Raw genomic sequence first — 23,582 nt, forward strand, 5'->3', positions numbered from 1 at the left:
GTATGATGTGCCCGGCCAGCTTCTTATACCTCACCGCATGGCGCTGTAGGGCTTCAGGACTTGATTTGACAAGTCCATCCCTCCCATGTACCTATTGTAGTCCAGGATGCAGTCTGGTTTGGGGGTGGCCTTTCCTTCATATATCCTAAATCTGTAGGTATACCCTGATGCACTCTCGCAGCTTATACATCTTCACGCCATACCTTGCCCTCTTACCTGGCAGGTACTGGCGGAATTGAACCCTCCCTTTAAAATGTACCAGGGACTCATCAATAGAAAAACACTTCTCGGGGGTGTATGCTTGGGAAAACCGGGCACTGGAACGGTCTAATAGGGGTCTCCGTTTATACAAACGGTCAAAACTGGGGTCATCTCGGAGTGGGCACGGCTCATTATCAGTATAATGTAAGAAGCGAAGTATTGCCTCATTTATTTATTTTTTTAGGTTCCAGTTCATTTCTGAAGTTGCTTTGAGGGGCCCATATATTAGAAACCCCTATCAAACACCCCATTTTAGAAACTAGACCCCTCAAAGTATTCACAACAGCATTTAGAAAGTTTATGAACCCTTTAGGTGTTTCACAGAAATTTAGAGCAAAGTAGAGGTGACATTTACTCTTTTTATACCATTTTTTTTATAACACAAAAGGATTTATCAGAGAAACGCAACTCAATACTTATTGCCCAGATTCTGCAGTTTAGAGAAATATCCCACATGTGGCCCTCGGGCGGTAATGGACTGAAGCACCGGCCTCCGAAGCAAAGGAGCACCTAGCGGATTTTGAGCCCTCTTTTTTATTAGGCACCATGTCCGGTTTGAAGAGGTCTTGTGGTGCCAAAACATTGGAAACCCCCCAAAAGTGACCCCAATTTGGAAACTAGACCCCTTGAGGAATCCATTGTAGTTTTCATGGGGTGCATGCGGCTTTTTGATCAGTTTTTATTCCATTTTTAGGTGGCGTGGTGACTAATAAACAGCAATTCTACTATTGTTTTTGTATACTTTTTTTTTTACAGCGTTCACCGTGCGCTATAAATGATATATTAACTTTATTCGGCGGGGCGATACGATCACGGCGATACCAGATGTTTATAGTTTTTTTTTATGTCTTATGGCGTTTGCACAATAAAATACGTTTTGTAAACAATCATTCACTTTTTGTGTTACCTTATTCTAAGAGCCATAACGTTTTTATTTTTCAATCAATAAAGCCGTGCGAGGACTTATTTTTTGCGTAACGAACTGTATTTTCCATCAGTACCATTTTTAGGTACATGCGACTTTTTGATCTCTTTTTATTCCATTTTTTGGGAGGTGAAGTGACCAAACAATTGTGATTGTGGTACGGTTTATTAATATTTTTTTTTACGGCGTTCACCGTGCGGGATAAATAACAAAATAATTTTGTAGTTCAGGCCGTTACGGACGCGGCGATACCAATTATGTATAGTTTATTTGTTTGTTTATATATTTTTATTAATAATAAAGGCCTGATAAGGGAAAAAGTGGGACTTTTACTTTTATTACTTTTAAAACTTTTATTTTCTTATTTTTACACATCTTTTTTTAACTTTTTTTTTACTTTATTACTTTGTCCCACTAGGGGACATGAGGGCAGGAGGCCCTGATCGCTATTCTAATACACTGCACTACATGCGTAGTGCAGTGTATTAGAACTGTCAGCTACTCACTGACAGCAAGCATAGTGGGTCCTGACGTTGTCAGGACCCACTAGGCTTCCGTCTATGGCATAGCCGGACGCCATTGTTTGGTGTCCGGTTGCCATAGTCACCATCGCCGGCCGCTATCGCGTAGCAGGCCGGCGATGGCAGCTTAACCCCTAAAAAGCCGCGATCTCTATAGAACGCGGCTTTTAAGGGGTTAATCAGCGGGGACACAGCGATCGGTCCCCGCTGTAGGAGCTGTGACAGCTGCTGAACAAGACAGCAGCGTCACAGCTCCTGTATGTGTCGGGAGGACGGCCGAAACGGCCGTTACTCCCGAGACGTACTATTACGGCATGGAGCGCGAACGATACAGCTGCCATGACGTAATAGTACGTCAAGGAGCGGGAAGGGGTTAAGGTTGATGGTACTAAGATGTCTGGACACCCTTCTCCTCAATTCCTGCAGAGTTTTGCCCACATAAAGTTTAGGGCAAGGACATCTAGCCAGATAAACAACTCCACCACTCTGACAGTTGAGAAATTGTTTAATGTCATAGGACCTGCCGTCAAGAGGATTGGTAAAACTCTTAACTCTAGGCATCAGTGGGCAGAAGGAACACCTGCCACAGGGATGAAAACCCGTGACAGGTGATTTCAGCCAGGTGGATGGGGCCCGTGAGGGGGTTGATGAAAAATGGCTATGCACTAGAAGATCACGTAGATTTTTTCCCCTACGGTAGGTAATGGCGGGGTTGGCAGGGATTGCCTCTTTTAGGTCAGGGTCAGCAGTAAGAATAGACCAATGCTTCTTCAGTACTCCAACGACTTGGGAGGAGCAGACATCGAACGTGCCAATACAGCGGATGGCACCAGAAGTCGCTGACAGTGCAGACCTAGCGCCACCATCGGAAAGTAGGTCAGATCTAAGAGACGCCCTAGCCCTGGCATAAGCCCTATGTAACCACTTTTTCGGGTAACCTCTTACCAAAAATTTTTGGTAGAGACCATCACACTCCCTCTGAAAAGATAGCTCATCAGAGCAGTTTCGTCTGGCCCGCAGGTATTGGCCAATGGGTATCCCTCTTTTAAGGGCAGGAGGATGATGACTGTCCCAATGCAGAAAGCTATTGGTAGCTGTAGCTTTACAAAATATGTCAGTTTGGACACCACCACCAGGGTCCAGAGAGGTCTTAAGATCAAGGAAATTGATCATATGATCGTTAATTTCATAAGTAAATCTCATGCCAATGGAATTATTGTTGAGACATAGACATGAAGACATAATCCGAAGCTGCTCCAATTTTGGGGCATTGCACAGTTTAAGTTGGGACCCAGGGCAGGTAATTTGGACCGTAGGCTTCTACAGGAGGAGGCACGGTGGATTCACCGTCTCGGTTCCATGACCCCTCAGGGACTTAACGAGGGTTTTACATTTAGTGCATTTCTGTGAGTTTCTCTGCGTTTCCCTTTATGATTCTGTATGGATTTATTTGTATTGTACTTTATTTGCTTTTATTGTCTTGGTTTCTTGGCTACTTTATCGGTACCATTTTTTCATTGTGGCCTCCTGACAAGGGGGCTGTATGATTATGTATGAATATATTTCTATATATATGTTTATCTATTTTGATCCACTGTTCTTACGTGACCTAACTATACATGTCTGCGCTTGGCGGCTCTTTCTCTTTTTCTGTTCTATTGTAATTTATAAATGAAGATGGATGTTAATGCTATCGTACTCCTTGTCATCTTATATTGTTCATTACTAATTTTCAGGATTACTCCTGAGGTGGCTGTTTGGATGAGCAGCTGCTACCGGTTGGCCTTCTTAAAGGGAGTATATATTATATATCTGGACTGTGAGGGACACTTGGGCACTTTGCCTTTTATGTGGCATTGCACTAGATCTCTGTATAGACCTGTGCATATACAAATCACAGTCAAGTGAGACATATTCTCAGCCCTACGCTTGGTACGAGGGATTCATGGTGGCTGTCAGCTGTTCGTTGCACTAAGTCCGTTCTTGCTCTCACAGCGCATGCGCCGATCCTCTGTGCCTTGCTATGCTCTCGCCCTGTTCGGCCCCGCTCTAAGTCCCTCAGCCGCTTTACTGCGCAGGCGTGCCGTCTTTAAATTATCTCGGCACTTTGTCTATACTACTGCGCAGTTCACAGGCTGCTATGGGCTGCTTGTTACCTGGCCTCCTATTGGATGCTCGCTCTCCCCTGTTGCTTCCGATGTTTAGCTTCGCCGGATTGGCGGTCATCCACACACCCACCTCTCGTCATTCCACACTCCCATAAGAGGAGCAGTTTTCTCGCGGCGCCGCCATTAGCCCCGTGTACCCCTGAGGACGCTACTAGTTAGCGAAACATGTCGGGGGGGGCTGTATTGATTTTTAATCCCTGCCTCAGCTGGATCTTTGTCTACATACTAATAGAGGCACTGGTGCCCTTGCACTGACTGTCTGCCGACACTCGGCATACACCGCAATTCTCAGATACTCTGCTGGGTATCTCCAGCTGTTAAACTGACTTCGGTCTGTGGCAGTGAAATTTTTAAAATTTATGTGTATAGTTTGTTCTTGCTACACGTAGCTTAATAAAAGTTGTAAACTCTAACTTTATCCTTATTATCTATTGGGTGGTCAGGAAATAGGGTTTTGTTTGCCTGCAGGCATTCCTTCTCTGGTCTACAAGCCTCTCTCCTTAGTGAAGAAGAACAAGAAGTCATCGATACCTTGGAAGACTTGAGAGCAGAAAGTGATAATCAAGATCTTAATGAGAAGATACTGGTCACAACAAAAACTGAGAAGACAACAGTTTCAAAATTAAAGGCAAAATCTAAAACTTGTCCTCAAGTAAAAATCTTTTTGGATTTGGTAACAAAAGATATACTTGAATTACCATCAATATTCTAAGAGATAACATCAGTCAAGAAGAAAGAGAGGCCTTAAGGGAATTAAAGAACATGTATGATGTAATATTCAAACGCTCAGATAAGGGCGGTAACACAGTTATCTGGCCGAAAGATATGTAAGTAGCAGAGGCAAAGAGACAACTACATGATAAGTCATGTTACAAGTCCCTATGGGGAGACCCAACCAACCAATTCCTCAAGGAGTATGAAAAACTCATTGTGGATGGACTTAAATATGTTGCTATCACCAGAAATGAAGGAGCATATCTGACTGTCAGGCATCCAAGGACAGCCACATTTTACATGCTTCCTAAAGTACATAAAAACGTCACCTCACCACCGGGTAGACCAATTGTCTCTGGCCTTGGCTGCCTGACAGAAAAATTTAGCAAATACCATGTCTTTAACCTTCCATTGTATACTAGAGATACGATGCAAATATTGAAAGAACTAGAATGGGCGAATATAGACGATGATTACATTTTTGGTACTTGTGATGTAGAGAGTCTTTACACAAGTATTAAACATGACTCAGGATGTAAGGCTGTACAATCTTTTCTCTCACAAGATGCAGATCGAAGACCGAATAGAACCAGTTTTATTCTGAGAGCCTTATAATTCGTGCTTTCACTAAACTATTTTGTTTTACATTTTTTTCTCTAGACACAAGGCGCGACTATGTGTCCGGCTTGTGCACCCACCTATGCGAATCTGTTTTTGGGATGGTGGGAGCAACATATTGTATTTGCAGAGGAGTTTCAACAGTACCTTGAGTGCCTGACCATATGGAGGCGGTAGATTGATGATATCATCTTCATATGGAAAGGCTCTGAGAACAAGTTGCTTGAATTCTATGGAAAATGAAATGAAATCTCTATTAACATCAAGCTCACTATGAACTATAGCAAAAAGGAAATTCCATTTCTGGACATTAAGATCTTGGCTGACAGTAAAAACTAGATCCACACAGATATCTATAGAAAAGAGACAGCTACTAATAGCATTCTAGATGCTAGGAGTGCCCATCTCCAGAGTACTGTCTCCTGAAAGGAGAATTTCTACGCGCGGCTCAACTTTTGAACATTTTAAAGTTGGTGCATAAAAACGTCTTTTAGATCGCAACTATTCAGGTTGCATAATAAAAAGAGCGTATAACCAAGCACTGCGCACTGATCGTCAAAAGTCCTGACAGTTAAAGAAAAACACAGGACAACACAATTCGATTTATTACCACCTACCATGACCAGTGGAAAGAAATGAATCAAATCATTAATCGCCACTGGGGAATTTTATTGACAGATAAGATTCTGAAAAAGCATTTAAAGGAGAAAGCGTAATCTAGCTATAGAAAGGGCACTACTATTGGCAGTCAGATCGTTAGGAGTCATTTTTGTAAAGATGGTAACAGGAGAAGAAATAACTACGCAGGGTTTTTCCCATGCGGTCTTTGTACCGCCTGTAAACTACTGATAAAAAATTAATCCTTTGAGGAAAGCTCAGGGAAAACTTACCACATAAAAGAACATATCACATGTACCACAATAGGTGTGATTTACGTGTTACAGTGCTCATGCGGAATGTACTATATTGGTGAGAAAAGCCGGGAATTGAGAGTCGGAATACGAGAACACATGAATAACATTAAAAACTATGATAAAATGGTATTGGAATCAAAACGAAGTGGAAAAATATTCCAACCTTCTCCTGTTGCCAAACATTTCAAAGTGAAGCACAATTCGAATCTGAGAGATCTCAAAGGTTGGGCGATCTGTCACTTAATCAACCTATTGATTCTGAAGGGTAAAAATATTACTCTAGCCATACTTTATTTTAATTCGTATACTCTGCAATATTTTAGACATATTTAATAAAAGTTAATTTTTAGCGTTATACCAACTTTCCAAACCCCATTTCTCTTTCCCTTTACACTTTGTATCAATCCACCCGGTATAACAGCTTATACCAAAAGTAATTCAAGTATTACTAGCATATCTATCTCAGTTGAGCCTGAGCCTTTCGAAGCGTCGGTATGTTACAAAAGTGCACCCTTGTCTTTCCCTCTGGTCACGGATGAAAATGCAGAGGAGCATGTAGCAGCGTTTCTCAGTTGTTTTTTGGATAAAAGGATTTTTTGTTAAACATTCTCATTACTTTTGAGTCGCACCTCATATACAACCTCCACCAAATGAAAGTGCAATGAGGACAAGGCAATTGTACTATTTAGTCCATAAATCACTCTTAGATACAGTAATGCCTGCTAGTGATGATCCTGAATGAGATCATATAGATGTACTGCTAAATAATGTACATTCTCCTCTCATACACAAGAACAGCTTTTACTGTTAATGAAAGTCTGACCTGTCTTATTGTGGAAGGATTATAGCTTTACCATTAGGGCCATAAAACCTAGGTCCAGACTAAAATAATTTTTGATGCTTAGCAATATTTTAATATTTTAATGTAAAATTTTAATGTCAAATGTTTAACCCCTACATTGTTAGGCTATGTCTATATCTACGTTAGAGGCTCGATAAGAAGTCTCCGTCACAGATTCTGTAGTTTTTGCCGAACAAAAAATGCAGCACTATTTTGTCTGACAAAGCTATGGACACCATGATGGAAAACTAACGGAACTCATTAAAGTCATATTGTTCTGTCAGGCACTGTTGATCTCCGTCCTGCAACGTAACGTTCCGTTTTTCTAGTTATTCTATTCCTATGACGGAACAGAATAAAAGGCAAACCTAGCATAAATGTGAACATAACCTTACTGGATGCTCAACTTATTCCCAAAGGATTTCCTCTTACTTAAGACCAGTGGTATTAAACCAGCCGCATATAGTCAGTGTTTGCCCGCCGATGGGCTGCTCACAGTAACTTCCTGTCAGCAGAGTACAAAGTAGCGCAGGAGTACAGCGAGTTAAGTATTAATTTTTTGGCTAGAACGGTTATGGGGGCACTGTGGTTGGATTTTGTAGGGCAGTGTGGCTTGACCTTATGGTTGCAATAAATTCTTATATATAAGACAGTGCCCCATACTGTAATTTACAGGAATATTAGAAGTCACTGAGGAGTTTATTAGCCACAGGCCGAGTTCTTTAATACGGGTAAAAGAAGTCTGAGATTACTTCTAATATTCTTAATCATTTATAGTATGGGGTACGTTATTTCTTATAATAGACACCTCAGCTACTGCAAAACCTCTATTTGTAGAGTGAGGGGAGCTTCCTGACCCCCCTTAATTAATCCAAACACAGGTTCTACAGCATCTAAAGGGTGTATTATGATGTTCTGCAGTAGCTGTGGAACAGAATTACTGTATATAATACACACTGCAGCTGTAGAAGAAACTCTTATAAAGACAGAGGGCACACATGGAACTTCCTGCAAAAGCGATCTGTGACCGACTGCTTTATCAAGAATTGATAATAATACAAATATTATGTACAGAAATTTTATGGGCCAGTTTGTGGAAGACCCGACTAGAGGTGAAGCTCTGTTGGATCTGGTCATTTCTAATAATGCAGAGCTTGTTGGGAATGTCAATGTTCGTGAAAACCTCGGTAACAGTGATCACAATATAGTTATATTTTACTTACACTGTAAAAAACAAACACAGGCTGGGAGGGCAAAAACATTTAATTTTAAGAAAGCCAATTTCCCCAGGATGAGGGCTGTGATTCAGGAGATAGACTGGGAAGAACTAATGTCAAATAAAGGTACAAATGATAAGAGGGAGATCTTAAAATCTACTTTGTATAATTACAGTGAAAAATGTATACATATAGGTAAAAAGTATAAACGACTAAAATGAAACCCCACATAGCTTACACCTTCTGTAAAAAGTGCAATATATGACATAAAAAATGGCATTTGAAAAATACAAATCTGAGGGTACAGCTGTAGCCTTTGTAAAATATAAAGAGCATAATAAAATCCGTAAAAAAGTAATAAAATCAGCAAAAATACAAAATGAAAGGCAGGTGGCCAAGGATAGTAAAACAAATCCCCAAAAATTCATTACATACGTAAATGAAAAAAAGCCAAGGTCTAAACATGTAGGATCCCTGAATAGTGGTAATGGGGAGTTAGTCACAGGGGATCAAGAGAAGGCAGAGTTACTAAATGGGTTCTTTAGCTCTGTATATACAACAGAAGAGCAGCTGATGTAGCCAGTGCTGTTAATATATCGATTAATATAGTTAATTGGATGAATGTAGATATGGTCCAAGCTAAGTTAAATAAAATAAATGTGCACAAGGCCCCGGGACCAGATGGGTTACACCCTAGAATTCTTAACTCATTAATGACCGCCCACTGTCTTTTGGCGGCAGGCGGTGCAGGTCCCCAGCCTACAACGACGTCTTTTGGCGTCGCTGTAGGTCAGGCTGATGAGCGCTCGTTTGAGCGTTCATCCTCTAGGCAGGAGTTGTAACTAACAGCTCCTGATCCTAGAGAAGCCTCCTGAACACAGCTGGGGTCGGAAAACATTCGGACCCCAGCCTTTTAACCCTTTGATTGCCGTGGTCCATGACCGCGGCATAATCAAAGGGAATTTCCCTATTTGATCACATCACCGGGATTCCGGTGATGCGATCAAACACCAGGGAATACCTCTCCAGTCATCCCTGGGGACCTACAAAGGACCCCAGGGCTGTCTGTTCCATTTGCTTGCTGTTCGGGCATGTGCTGCCCTAACAGTAGCCTGTGTCATAGTGACACAGTGTAATGTAATAGCATACAGGAGTCATAAATAAAGTTATCCCTTAACCCCTTAGTGACCACTAATACGCCTTTTTACGTCGGTCACTAATGGGCTTTAGGCTAGGCTGACGCCTTTTCACGTCAGCCTAGTCTAAGTCCTGCACGGGTCTCCCGTGCAGGCAGGAGCCGGGGCTCTGCTGTCTGATGACAGCTGAGCTCCTGCTCCAACGCCCGCGATCGAAGTTTACTTCGATCGCGGCCGTTTAACCCGTTAAATGCCGCCGTCAATAGCGACCGCGGCATTTAACTTTGTTTACAGAGGGAGTGCGCTCCCTCTGTCACCCATCGGCGGCCCGCGAATGAAATCGCGGGTCTCCGATGGGGTGTCATGGCAGCCGGGGGCTTGATAAAAGCCCCCAGGTCTGCCCTGGACATATTCCTGTTAGGACGCGCCGGAGGCACGTCCTAACAGATTGCCTGTCAGATTTACACTGACAGGCAATAATGCTCTGGTATACGAAGTATACCAGAGCATTATAGCAGCGATCGGAACATCGCACAGTAAAGTCCCCTAGTGGGACTAATAAAATAAGTCATCAAAGTGAAATAAAGATTATTAATAAAAAGTACAGTAAAAAAATAAATAAAACCATTTTTTTCCATAAAAAGTGGTTTTATTTATTAAAAGTGTAAAAAAAAAAAAAAAGTACACATATGTGGTATCGCCGCGACCGTAATGACTCCATTAATAAAGTTAATATGTAATTTAAACCGGAAAGTGAACACCGTAAAAAAAAAACGCAAAAAACCATGGCGAAATTGCAATTTTTTTCCATTGCCCCCCAAAAAAGTCATAATAAAAATGAATCAATAAGTCCCATGCACCCCAAAACAGTACCATTCAAAACTACGTCTTGTCCCGCAGAAAACAAGCCCAAAAAATCACTACATTGATGGAAAAATAAAAAAATTACGGCTCTTGGAAAGCGACGATGCAAAAACAAATAATTTTAGTTCAAAAGTGTTTTTATTGTGCAAAAGTCGTAAAACATAAAAAAACCTCTACATATGTGGTATCGCCGTAATCGTACCGACCCATAGAATAAAGGTAACATGTTATTTACGTCGCATAGTGAACGGCGTCAATTTAAAAACGCATAGAACAATGGCGGAATTTCAGTTTTTTTTTTATAATCCCCCCAAAAGGGTTAATAAAAGTTAATATAAAAATTATATGTACCCAAAAATGGTGCTATTAAAAAGCACAACTAATCCCGCAAAAAACAAGTCCTCATACAGCATTGTAGACGAAAAAATAAAAACGTTATAGCTCTTTGAATGCGACTATAGAAAAACGAATAAAATAGTTTGGTCATTAGGGCCTAAAATGGGCTGGTCACTAAGGGGTTAATGGAATTTAAAAAAAAGTAACAAAAAAAATAAATAAATAAATAAAGTCCCAAAAAAAGGCATTATTTTGCATAAAATATATTTTATTGCCCCTATACTAAATAAAAACAAAAAACCTACACATATTAGGTATCTACATGACCGTAATAATCTGTAGAATTAATCGAATGGATTATTTAGCGTGATACATGAACGGGATAAATCATAAAGAAGAAAAACAATGGCAAGAATAGCTTTTTCCTATATTCACGCCTTAAAAAAAAATACAATTTCTCTCGCATAAAACAAGGCCTCATACAGCCACATCAATGAAAAAATATAATTGTTATGGTTGCTGAAAGGCAGAGAGGCAAAAACAGAAAAATGTAGCTGGTCATTAAGGTCTTTTCAGGCACGGTCATTAAGGGGTTAAAGAACTTAGTTTAGTTATTTCTTTCCCTCTCCACATAATATTGAGAGATTCTCTAATGACTGGTATAGTGCCAAGGGACTGGCACAGGGCAAATGTGGTGCCTATTTTCAAAAAGGGCTCTAGGTCTTCCCCAGGTAATTATAGACCAGTAAGCTTAACATCCATCGTGGGGAAAATGTTTGAGGGGCTATTGAGGGACTATATACAGGATTATGTGACAAAAAAATTGTATTATTAGTGACAGCCAGCACGGTTTTACTAAGGACAGAAGTTGTCAAACTAACCTAATCTGTTTTTATGAAGAGGTGAGCAGAAGCCTAGACAGAGGGGCCGCTGTGGATATAGTGTTTTTGGACTTTGAAAAGGCATTTGGCACTGTTCCCTCATAGGCGTCTAATGGGTAAATTAAGGACAATAGGTTTAGAAAGTATAGGTTGTAATTGGATTAAGAATTGGCTCAAGGACCATATCCAGAGAGTTGTGGTCAATGATTCCTTCTCTGAATGGTCCCCGGTTATAAGTGGTGTACCCCAGGGTTCCCTGCTGGGACCACTATTATTCAACTTATTTATTAATGATATAGAGGATGGGATTAATAGCACTATTTCTATATTTGGAGATGACACCAAGCTATGTAGTATTGTCCAGTCTGTGGAAGATGTTCGTAAATTGCAAACTGATTTGGTCACACATTATTTAGGCATCCACTTGGAAAATGAGGTTTAATGTAGATAAATGTAAAGTTATGCACCTGGGTACCAACAACTTGCAGGCATCATATGTTCTAGGGGGGTCTACACTGGGGGAGTCACTTGTTCACCCTGGGTGTACTTGTAGATCATAAACTAAATAACAGCATGCAATGTCAATCAGCTGCTTCTAAGACCAGCATGATATTGTCGTGTATTAAAAGAGGCATGGACTCGGGGGACAGGGATATAATATTACCACTTTACAAAGCATTAGTGAGGCCTCATCTAGAATATGCAGTTCAGTTCTGGGCTCCAGTTCATAGAAAGGATGCCCTGGAGTTGGAAAAAATACAAAGAAGAGCAACGAAGCTAATAAGGGGCAAGGAGAATCTAAGTTATGAAAGATTAAAAGAATTAAACCTATTTAGCCTTGAAATGAGACGACTAAGGGGGGACATGATTAACTAGGATAAATATATCAATGGCCCATACAAAAAAATTGGTGAAATCTTGTTCCATGTAAAACCCCCTCAAAAAACAAGGGGGCACTCCCTCTGTCTGGAGAAAAAAAAGGTTCAACCTGCAGAGGCGACAAGCCTTCTTTACTGTGAGAACTGTGAATCTATGGAATAGTCACCGCAGGAGCAGTCACAGCAGGGACAGTAGATGGCTTTAAAAAAGGGTTAGATAATTTCCTAGAACAAAACAATATTAGCTCCTATGTGTAGAATTTTTGTTTCAGACCCTTCCCTTTTCCCATCCCTTGGTTGAACTTGATGGACATGTGTCTTTTTTCAACCGTACTAACTCTTAACTATGTAACCTACACAGAAATACAGTATAATGGAAAAATTTGCACCTCTTCCATGCATTGGACCCACTCCTAGTTTTGGCTACCAAATACTGATGCAAAATATTGACCAAATACTGATTAAAATACTGCCGTGTGAACGTGTCCTTATTCACTCAAATGTGATATTTCAGCCCTGACCCATGGCTGGATTTCCTCTCTATCCCTTCCAAAGGTACAGGATTATCTAACCTCACCATCAGGCAACAATCAGACGACCCTTATGTAGACTTCCCTTTTGTAATTAGAGTCAGGATAAAGCCGCACAGATTATGTATTCTGACATTCAAGATATTATCATTGAACCAAAGGAAATTAGTTTTCTTCAGGATTTTGGAGACTATTTAGTTCATGTGTAACCAGATACCTTTACTGTATATTCATGTGTTATGTGGCAATTAGAAAAGGAATAATATCATAAAATAATATCACTGCAGTTTAAAGTATAATTTTTTTTTCAATTTCAGTACATGTAGGGTTATATGTAACTAGATCATGTCTGCGCTGACCTTGTAAATGTATTTTTAGCGCCATTTTCTTGGCACTAGTGGGGTTCTCATTGATAACACATTGGCGCACATTTACTAATGCTGTCTAAGGCTGGTTTCCCACAGTGCAGATTTGCTGCAGATTTTGCATGCGTGTTTTAAGCCAAAACGGAACGGAAACAGAAGAGATTTATAAAGAAAGGGCTTATAGGTCTGCTCCCCTGGATCCAATTCTGGTTTTTGCTTACAAAATGCTGGCAAAATCTGCAGCAAGTCTGCACTGTGGGAACCAGCCTAAGGTTATGTTCACACGCTAGCTGTCATTTACGTGTGAAAAGACAGACTGTTTTCAAGAGAAAACAGCTGCCTCGTTTCACACGTAAATGCTCCTCCTTGCATTTTGCGAGCCGTCTGAGACGCTCGTAAATCTTGAGCTGTGCTTCATTGAGTTCAATGAAGAACAGCTCAAATTACGTGGCAAAGAAGTGCCCTGCACTTCTTTGCCGAGGCAGTCCATTTACGCGTCGTCGTTTGACAGCTGTCAAACGACGACGCGTAAATTACAGGTTGTCTGCACAGTACGTCGGCAAACCCATTCAAATGAATGGGCAGATGTTTGCCGACGTATTGTAGCCCTATTTTCAGGCGTAAAACGAGGCATAATACGCCTCGTTTACTTCTGAAAATAGGTCGTGTGAACCCAGCCTAATAGTTAGGCAGTGTAAATTTAGACCAGGCAATCACAAAATGTGCCAAATTTATCACAGTGGTGCATACTGCATGATCATTTTGGTGCATATTGCATGACCTGTTAGACACTTTTCTCTTCCTTATACCACTTTGATTTGGCTTATTTTGCAACTGAATTTTGTGCCAGTTTCTTGGCAAATTTTTGGTGCATTTTAGGTAAACATTGGCACATCTTAATCCATGCCTATTTTCAGCTAAGCCGCACCCCTTAGGAACCACTTTTAAAAAGTGCTTAGTGAAATGCAAACATCAAGTACAGCCAAGCTGGCATTTGTTTAGTGCAGAAAAAGTTATGTACTGAAACTAATATAAAAACTATAAAATAATGATTTATCAAGAGGATTTGCTATGGCAACCAATCAGATTACTTTTCAGAGACCTCTTGGAAAATTACAGCAGCCACAGAATTGTATGTTATAGTCATTTCTTTTAAAAAACAAAATTTTTTTAAATAAATGTTTGACATATGTGAACAAATACCTCTCAAGTGATATCTTCTCTTTGCAGACAAACTGGAATGGGATTCACTAACATGATGATGAGATTAGGTGCCGTAGTTGCACCCCTAGCGATGATGACCAAGGTGTATGCACCATTTCTACCCCTAGTCATTTTTGGAGTGGTACCTATTCTTTGTGGATTACCTATTTTATGGCTGCCGGAAACGCTAAATAGCCAACTGCTGGACACAGTGGAGGAGGTAGAAGCCAGGTGAGTACAAGACTAGAACAAAATTACCAACAGTAGGCGTTTATAAACAATACTTATCCTTCCCTACAAATTCTGGATGAAAAAAAAATATCTATACCAATAACTGTTGCAAAATTGGGATAGCATATACCATGTGTCTTATCAATACACTTAAATGCTATGTACACCTTTGAATTTTTTTCAAATAAAAAGGTCAATCAGTGTGATTGGTGCAACTTCTTAATTAGTTTTGAGGGTATGTTCACGCAGTGCTTTCAGGCTTAATTCTGGCATTTTACGCCTCGAAAAACGCCCCTAATACGCCTACAAACATCTGCCCATTGCCTGCAATGGGTTTTACGATGTTCTGTTCTCACGAGCCTTTATTTTCCGTGTCGCTGTCAAAATACGGCCGTAAAATGACAGATCGTCAAAAGAAGTGCAGGACACTTCTTGGGACGTTTATGGAGGCGTTTTTCATTGACTCCATTGAAAAACAGCTCCAAAACGGGTGTAAAAAACGGCGCAAAAAACACGAGTTGTTAAAAAACAGCTCCGTATTGTCAGACGTTTTTGCTCACTGCGTGTGACCATACCCTTATTAAAAAATATTTTTACTTTTTGAGATACAGCTGCTCCGTATCCTGTATACAGAGCATCTGTATCTTTCATGAAGAACTGAATCCATCAGTGTCAGTGAGTCCTGCGTTTCTCTAACATGCAGGATCCTCCTGTAATCTACCACATCTAAGTTATGAACTTAGATGTGATGGATAACAGGTGGATCCTGCATGTCAGAGACACACAGCATCCGCTATCACTGAACCAGAGGCGTAGCTAGCAGGGGGTGGTGGCCCCCGGGCCTACTGAGATGATGGGGCCCAGGGCCGGCTCCCCAGCGGTGGCATGTTCCGGGTGTCAACTGTATCTGCGTCTTCAGGATGCAGATACAGTTGAATCCAATGCTGGAGCATGGAGCCATCAGCTCCCTGCTCCAGCATTCACTGTGTAACGCTGGCCATAAGCGGCTCAGTGCCACCAGGAACGATGCAGTGACGTCATCGCGCCTGTCTGTGCTGAGCCACACACTGCACAGACCTCGGGAGCAGAGGGATCTCCTCCACTTGTCGTGGGAACACGGTTAGGTGAGTATTTTTATTTTTTTATTAGGCACTACAAGGGTATCATATTGCATGAGGGCAGCTATGGGTGAATTATTCTTTATGGGAGTATTATACTGCCTGTAGGGGAATTATACTGGCTGTGGGGGAATTGTACTGAATATGGGGAGCAGCTATGGGGGCATTATACTGTGTGTGGGGAACTGTAGGGGCATTATACTGTATGGGGCACCTTTGGTGGCTTTATTCCGTGTGGGGGGGGGGCAGCTATAAAGGCATTATACAGTGTGGGGACAGCTATATGGAATTATACTCTGTGTGGGGCAGCTATAGGGGCATTATACTGTGTGTGGGCAGCTATAGAGGCATTATCCTGTATGGGGCAGCTATAGGGGCATTATACTGTGTGGGGACAGATATTCTGGCATTATACTCTGGGGAGGTACTATAGGGGCATTATACTGTGTGGGGGCCACTATGGGGCATTATGCTTTGTGGGGGCCACTATGGTGGCATTATACTGTGTGTGCAGCTATGGGGGCATTATACTGTGACAGCGTTATTCTGTGTGGGGCAGTTATGGGGGCATTATACTGTGTGTGGAGACCACTATGGTTGCATTATACTGTCTGGGGGCATTATACTGTGTGGGAGGCACTATAGGGGCATTATACTGTGTGGGAGGCACTATAGGGGCATTATACTGTGTAAGGGGCCACTATAGAGGCATTATGCTGTGTGGGGAGGCACTATAGGGGCATTATACTGTGTAGGGGCAGCTATGGCGTCATTATACTGTGTGGGGGCCAATATAGAGGCATTATACCTTGTGGGAAGGTACTATAGGGGCATTATACTGTGTGGGGAGGCATTATACTGTGACTGGAAGCTACGTAAACAGCGTAGCAGTTACGTAAACAATGTAACTTGCTATGCTACACTGTTTTCGTAACACCCTTTCACTTTGCTAGTTTACAGAAACAGACTAGCACAGCAAATGACGCTGTTTACGTAAGTCTGACCTTGCCGGATGCTCCTCTGCAGTTGTAAACATGCGTTGGGGAAGCCCACTGGGTTGGGACCCACTCAGATGTTTTATGCCCCCCCCTCCCCTGTGCTAAACCCCTAGCAATGGCTCTGCACTGAACCGGTCAGTCCACCGGACCTGACAGGAATAGGATTTAGCGCTAGATGCAGCTGCTCTGTATAGAAAATACAGAGCAGCTGTATCTTAAAAGTAAAAATAATTTTTAATAAAAACGAATTATAAAGTTGCACCAATCACACTTTTTAAAAAAAAAAAAAAAAAAAAAGAAAAGAAAATGCCTTTCAAATGTTTACATAACCTTTTATGCTACTGTAATGAGACAATGGCACTTACAGGCATCTAAGGGTAGTTAGAATGGTGGGTGCAGGGCGCCAGCTGTACAACTTCTCGAAAGTCACCTAGACTTCTGTGAAAGCAGTATGGAAAGAGCTTTTGGAGTATGCTCCTCTCCAACTACCCTGAGGCCAGGATCACACACAGTTTTTATGCAGTTTCGGCTCAGGATTTTTTAGCCAAACACAGAAGTGAATACAAATGGAAGGATATACATCTTTTATTTATACCTTCTCTTACTTTTGGATCCAGTTCTGCCTTTGGCTAAAAAAAAGTGATCCAAAAACTGAACTAAAAACCGCATCAAAACTGTGTGTGTGATCTTGGCCATAGACATATTATAGCTGCTTGTATCTAAAGTGCCACTGTCTCATGACAGTGGAACTTTAAACTACATGTGATACAGGGATATTGTGAAAGAAGAAATAAGGAGGCAGTTTTACACAGCATATACCTCTTCAAACTGTTCTCTCTGCAATGGAAACCATGCAAGCTCATTCATATGCTATGCCTTGCCCTTCAGCTGGTACCCTGCAAAAAAAACATGGAAGGGGCCGGGAGAAGATGAACTCCGGTCTTCTCTACCAGGTTTCTACATGATTGGTTGTAGCAGAAACTTGCACAATGAAAAAAAAAAATGTTTTTCCTTTATTTCTTTTCATCTTCTAGGTTTACTGTCCTTGTTAGAAAATAGCTTTAACCCCTTCCCCCTGCCTGCATTCTGGGCCCCTAATGACCAAGCCATTTTTTACGTTTTTCCATTGTCACATTCGAAGAGCTCTAACTTTTTTATTTTTGCGTCCACATAGCTGTATAAGGTCTTGTTTTTTGCGGGACAAGTTGTACTTTTTAATAGCACCATTTTGGGGTACATATAATTTATTCATTAACTTTTATTAACTTTTTTTTGGGGGGGATAGAAGGAAACCTGAAATTTCACCACTCTTTTTTTTTGCGCCCTAAATCTACGCCATTTACCGTGTGGTATAAATAACACAATAACTTTATTCAACGGGTTGTTACGATTGCAAAGATACCAAATTTGTATAGATTTTGTATGTTTTACTATTTACACAGTAAAAACACTTTTTTTTCAAAATTATTTGTTCTTGCGTCTCCATATTTGAAGAGCCGTCACTATTTTATTGTTCCGCCGATGCAGTTGTATGAGGGCTTTTTTTTGCGGGACGACTTGTCGTTTTTATTGGTACCATTTGAGAGTAGATGCGACTTTTTGATCACTTTTTATAACATTTTTTTTTAAGTCAGGATTAACAGAAAACAGCAATTTTCCCATTTTTTTAAATTTTATTTTTTACGGCGTTCACCGTGCGGGTTAAATTATGTAAGGCTGGGTTCACACGACCTATTTTCAGACGTAAACGAGGCGTATTATGCCTCGTTTTACGTCTGAAAATAGGGCTACAATACGTCGGCAAACATCTGCCCATTCATTTTAATGGGTTTGCCGACGTACTGTGCAGACGACCTGTCATTTACGCGTCGTCGTTTGACAGCTGTCAAACGACGACGCGTAAAAATACAGCCTCGTCAAAAGAAGTGCAGGACACTTATATACATTATATGCAGGACACTTCTTTCAGACGTAATTTGAGCCGTTCTTCATTGAACTCAATGAAGCACAGCTCAAAATTTACGGCTGTCAGAGAAGCCTCGCAAAATGCGAGGAGGAGCATTTACGACTGAAACTAGGCAGCTGTTTTCTCCTGAAAACAGTCTGTCATTTCAGACCTAAAAGCCTCTCATCGTGTGCACATACCCTTATAGTTGGAAGGTCCTTCTTAAGTAGTTTTCCTTTGATTGGGCAGACCTGGAAAACTAATTATCACAGGTGTCTGAGATTGATTACAATGATCAAAAGAGCCCTAAGACACAATACCATCCATGAGTTTCTTTGAAAAACTAATAATTCAATGTTTATGACACTTAAATCCAATGTGCATAATAATTTGGAACACGGTGTACACATGATTGATAAAAAACAAACACCAACCTACTCCCAGACAATTCTCTGATAATACTTATAGTTACAGTGTACCATCCTGATAAAGATATCACATATATTTGGTATCACCGCGTTCGCAACGACCCAACTATAAAACTATAATATTATTTTTCCCGCACGAAGAACACTGCTAAAAAAATAAGTAAAAAAACAATGCTAGAATCACTATTTTTTTTGGTCATCACCCCTCTCAAAATATACAATAAAAAGTGATCAAAAAGTCGCATGTATGCCAAAATAGTACCAATAAAAACTACAACCTGTCCCACAAAAAACAAGCCCTTGCACAGCTTTTTTGACTAAAAAATAAATAAGTTATGGCTCTCAGAATATGGTGACAGAGTTTTGTTTTTTTATATATAAATAAGTGATTTTATTGCGCAAACGCTGCAAAACATAAAAAAGCGATATACATATGGTATCGCCGTAATCGTACCGACCCGCAGAGTAAAGTAAAGTAAAATGGTAATTTAGACTTCCGGTTCCGGCGCTGGTATGTGAAGACGCGTGTAACATCGCTCCCGCTCCTCCAGACCTAACAAAGCTGTTTGCTCTTACAAATCTCTCCTCAAGATACACTGGTGGAGAAGACCTAACATCTAAACGAGTGGCGTTACCTATATGGAGCGTTACTTGCTGAGGAGCAGCAGAAAACCGGATTTGGAAGACATGGGGGACGACGCTATGGAGGAACAGCCGCCCAAGATGGCGCCGTTAGAGGAGAGACGGGACAGCGTTGACTTGCCGACTCAGCCTCCTCCCGCGCAACTTCATATCTTGCAAGAAACTTTGGATTACAAATTATTGGCTAAAGCAGTGGCCGACCTTATAGTTCCGGATCTGTCCAGCACTCTGGTATCGACGGTGCAATCCACCTTAAACCGCTTACAAGAGAGCATTACCCAGCATGAGGGCCGCATAAACGAAGCTGAACAGAGGATTTCAAATGCTGAGGACGAGTTGATTACGGTGGTGTCCCAGACAAGTGATCTGCATCAGACCGTTAAACAGCTTTACGACCGCATTGAAGACCTTGAAAATCGGTCCCGCCGGAACAACTTGAGACTGGTCGGTTTGGCCCCACCCCCCACCCAAACCACCTGCCTCTGACCATAATGTTGGCAATACTGAGCGGCCCCGACAAGTCATAATGCGATACTTGTGGATAAGGAAGACATCCTTCATGCTTACCGTACCCGAAAGGAACCACTTACCTTTCAAGGTGCACGTATACTCCTCTTCGGAGATTACTCAGCAGACGTGACAAGACAACGACGAGCTTTCAGTGCCACGTGCTCTTTGCTGTTTCGGAAGAACATTTGATTTAAACTCCTGTATCCTGCCATCCTTCGCATTAAACACCCAGATGGAACTTTCCAGACGTTCAGAGATCCGGCGGCAGCGGACCGATTCCTAGCTTCTGAATCTTCGCCTACTACATCGGTGATCTCGGAGGCAGGGACATCCATCTCCTCACCTAGACGCAGGCCACCCTTGTCAGCCCAGTCGACGCGAAGCTCTTCTTCTTTGACCGAAGCAACGGGGACCCCAGGTAGTCCGAAGGCACAGCGTACTACACATCGAGGACGTCAAAGTGGATCGCGACTGCCAGACTGAGGACTGTACCACAACACTCGGACTTACTTGAGTATACCTAGTTAATTGTCAATATGGGTTACACTGCTGTGGGAGGGAAGGGTATGAGTCTGGTCCGCCAAAAAAAAAATAAAAAAAAAATCAGGTCTTGGGGTTTTGCCTTCTGAGATCGTTCCCCCTTGTTCTTAATCGTACAATAGGGAGGGGAGTAGATGTGTAACGTTAAGTACCAGAATAATGGGAGTCCTAGACATATATTGTTGGATATACTTGTTACTTGTTCCTATGCACTGTTGCACTTTGTTCAATGTGCCTTTTACTGTATTAGTTCCTATTGGAATCCACTGTTGCACTCTTAGACTGCAGTTACTCACTCGGGAGGTATATTTTAGCTGTCACCATCTTGGCCCCTCAATAGGGATTCGCGCCCGCGTATTAATGACCTATCCAGTTGCTCATATTTATAGTACACCTGTGACATGAAAATCGTAACTTGGAATGTTAAAGGGCTTAGGTCCCCAGCCAAACGTATGATGGTCTTGCGCCATTTGAAAAGACTTCGGGCAGATGTCGCCCTACTGCAGGAGACCCATCTCCTTAAAGAAGATTTCCCGCGCATGCTTAAATTATGGGTTGGGGAGGTGTATGGATCCCCTGCAGTGGAGCGGAAAGCAGGGGTTTTAGTACTGATTCGTAAGGCATTTCCTCATACGGTCACTGATGTAGTTACAGATGACGAGGGCAGGATGATACACCTCCAACTCAACAGTCCTCAGGGTACGATGAGGTTATATAATGTGTATGTTCCGAATAGCTCACAGAAACCCTTTTATAATAAGTTTCATGCCACCCTACTCCTTGATTCATCTACGGAAATAGTGGTGGGAGGGGACTTCAATGGGGTAGTGTCGCAGCAGGAGGATAGATCGTCCAGGCCAGCTACAGATCTGACGATCTCTGTCGCGGGCTCTAATTTGGCGGGTCTTTTGTCGGTTGCATCATTGATTGATGGTAGGAGACATGTTCATCCTGGTGACCGGGAGTATACTCCTTTTTCTCATCCCCACTCTTCTTGGTCGCGTATTGACTATGTATTACTTAGTCGTGCATTAATTCCCAAGGTCAAAGAGATCTCAATTACAGACCTAGTTATTTCAGATCACGCACCTGTCTTAATAGACCTGCTTGATACTCATCCTAAGGGAGACGCTTATTTGTGGCGCTTTCCATCCTTTTTGGCCAAGGATGAAAGTTTCCTGACGCTTCTGAAGGGTTGGTGGCTTGAATACGGGGCTACGAATGAGCAACATGTATCTGATCCTCAGCTATTTTGGAACACGGCAAAAGCAGTTTTGAGGGGACGCATTATAGCACATGTTAGTAAACTTAAAAAAGTGGTACGGTCACAATACGAGAAAACTAGTGCAGCGTTGAGACAGGCATATACCGAATTTTTAGTAAAGCAGACCCCACTCTCTAAAGCCTTATGGATATCAGCCAGGGGAGATTTTGATATATGGGCTGAGCGTCGGGAAGATTTTATTAGGACCCAACAGGAAGTAAGCTATAGACGTTTTGGAGATAAACCTGGGAAACTGTTAGCAAACCTGGCTAGGGGAAAGAGACCTTTTCATTGTATCCAACGCCTGAGATCCCCGGGAGGCAATGTTACAGAAGACCCAAAGTCCATTAACACATCACTGGGGAATTATTATGCTTCGCTGTACCGGGACGACCCGGGGGAGCTGCCGGAGGGCGAGACCTTTTTGCAAAACCTCTCTTTACCTCAAATTTCTGAGGAACAATTAAACGCGCTTAACGCGCCGATAACCGCGGAGGAGGTGCGAAGTGTAATTATGGCCTTGCCCTCGGGCAAGTCTCCTGGGCCTGATGGATACCCAGGTGAATTTTATAAGGCTCTGGGGACACAAGTGGCGCCCATCTTGACTAGCCTGTTTAATAACGTATTGTCAGGACAGGATCGGGCTTTCCAAACTAATCTAGCCTATATCAAGCTAATACCTAAAGAGGGTCGAGATCTTGAATGTCCCTCCTCTTACCGGCCGATTTCGCTGATCGACCAGGACCTCAAGATATTGGCTAAGCTCATGGCCAACCGTTTGGCTTTGATTTTGCCCTCACTGATAGGCCCATCGCAGGTGGGTTTTGTAAAGGGCCGTTCAGCTGTAACGAACATCCGAAGAGTTTTATTGGCAATGGATAAGGTTGGAGATGGCCGAGGGGGAGAACCGCCTGCCCTGATCACCCTAGATGCAGAACAAGCATTTGACAATTTGAGATGGGGGTGGTTGGGTCAGGTGCTGGATGCCATGGGTTTTCAGGGGGCTTTTAGACGATTTCTGAGAGTTCTTTACACACAACCTAAAGCTAGTGTACACACGCCTGGATTTATCTCCCCGTCCTTTACTTTGCTAAAGGGGACGAGGCAGGGATGTCCGTTGTCCCCTTTACTATTTGATCTGGCTTTAGAGCCCTTGGTCCGGTCCCTGGATACAGACCGGACCTTTCAAGGTATTTCGATTGGGGGGGCGACTCTGAGGCTGGCTCTTTTTGCGGATGATATCCTCTTATTTATGGCTCACCCGGATACAGAGCTGCCCAAAGTACTGGATGTCATATCAGATTTTGGCGTTTTTTCGGGATTCAAACTGAATGTGTCAAAATGTGAGGCTTTGTTTCCGGGCACGACAGATCAACGGGGTGGGTTACCCACTCAGTTGCACAATATTCCAGTGGCCAAACGATCCATCAAATACTTGGGGATACATATTGGGCGCACAGCCGACTCCCTTTATCGTTTGAACTATCTTCCCTTATTTACGAAGATCTTACATGACTTGAAAAGGTGGCATGGT

At 42.1% G+C, this 23,582-nt stretch overlaps 1 protein-coding gene across 1 annotated transcript in view; it reads left to right on the forward strand.

Annotated features, from left to right (window-relative positions):
- LOC142661315 (solute carrier family 22 member 6-A-like) overlaps window positions 1-19,864 on the forward strand; it is a 34,698-nt gene extending 14,834 nt beyond the window's left edge. Inside the window, exons 3-4 of the mRNA XM_075838746.1 lie at window positions 14,400-14,603; window positions 19,684-19,864. Coding sequence (XP_075694861.1) covers window positions 14,410-14,603; window positions 19,684-19,750 — 261 coding nt within the window. The 5' untranslated portion in view covers window positions 14,400-14,409 and the 3' untranslated portion in view covers window positions 19,751-19,864. The remainder of the gene's footprint in view (window positions 1-14,399; window positions 14,604-19,683) is intronic.
- The last annotated feature ends 3,718 nt before the right edge of the window (window positions 19,865-23,582 follow it).

The sequence above is a fragment of the Rhinoderma darwinii genome, chromosome 9 (assembly GCF_050947455.1).
Source record: "Rhinoderma darwinii isolate aRhiDar2 chromosome 9, aRhiDar2.hap1, whole genome shotgun sequence".
In the NCBI taxonomy this organism is placed as follows: Eukaryota; Metazoa; Chordata; class Amphibia; order Anura; family Rhinodermatidae; genus Rhinoderma; species Rhinoderma darwinii.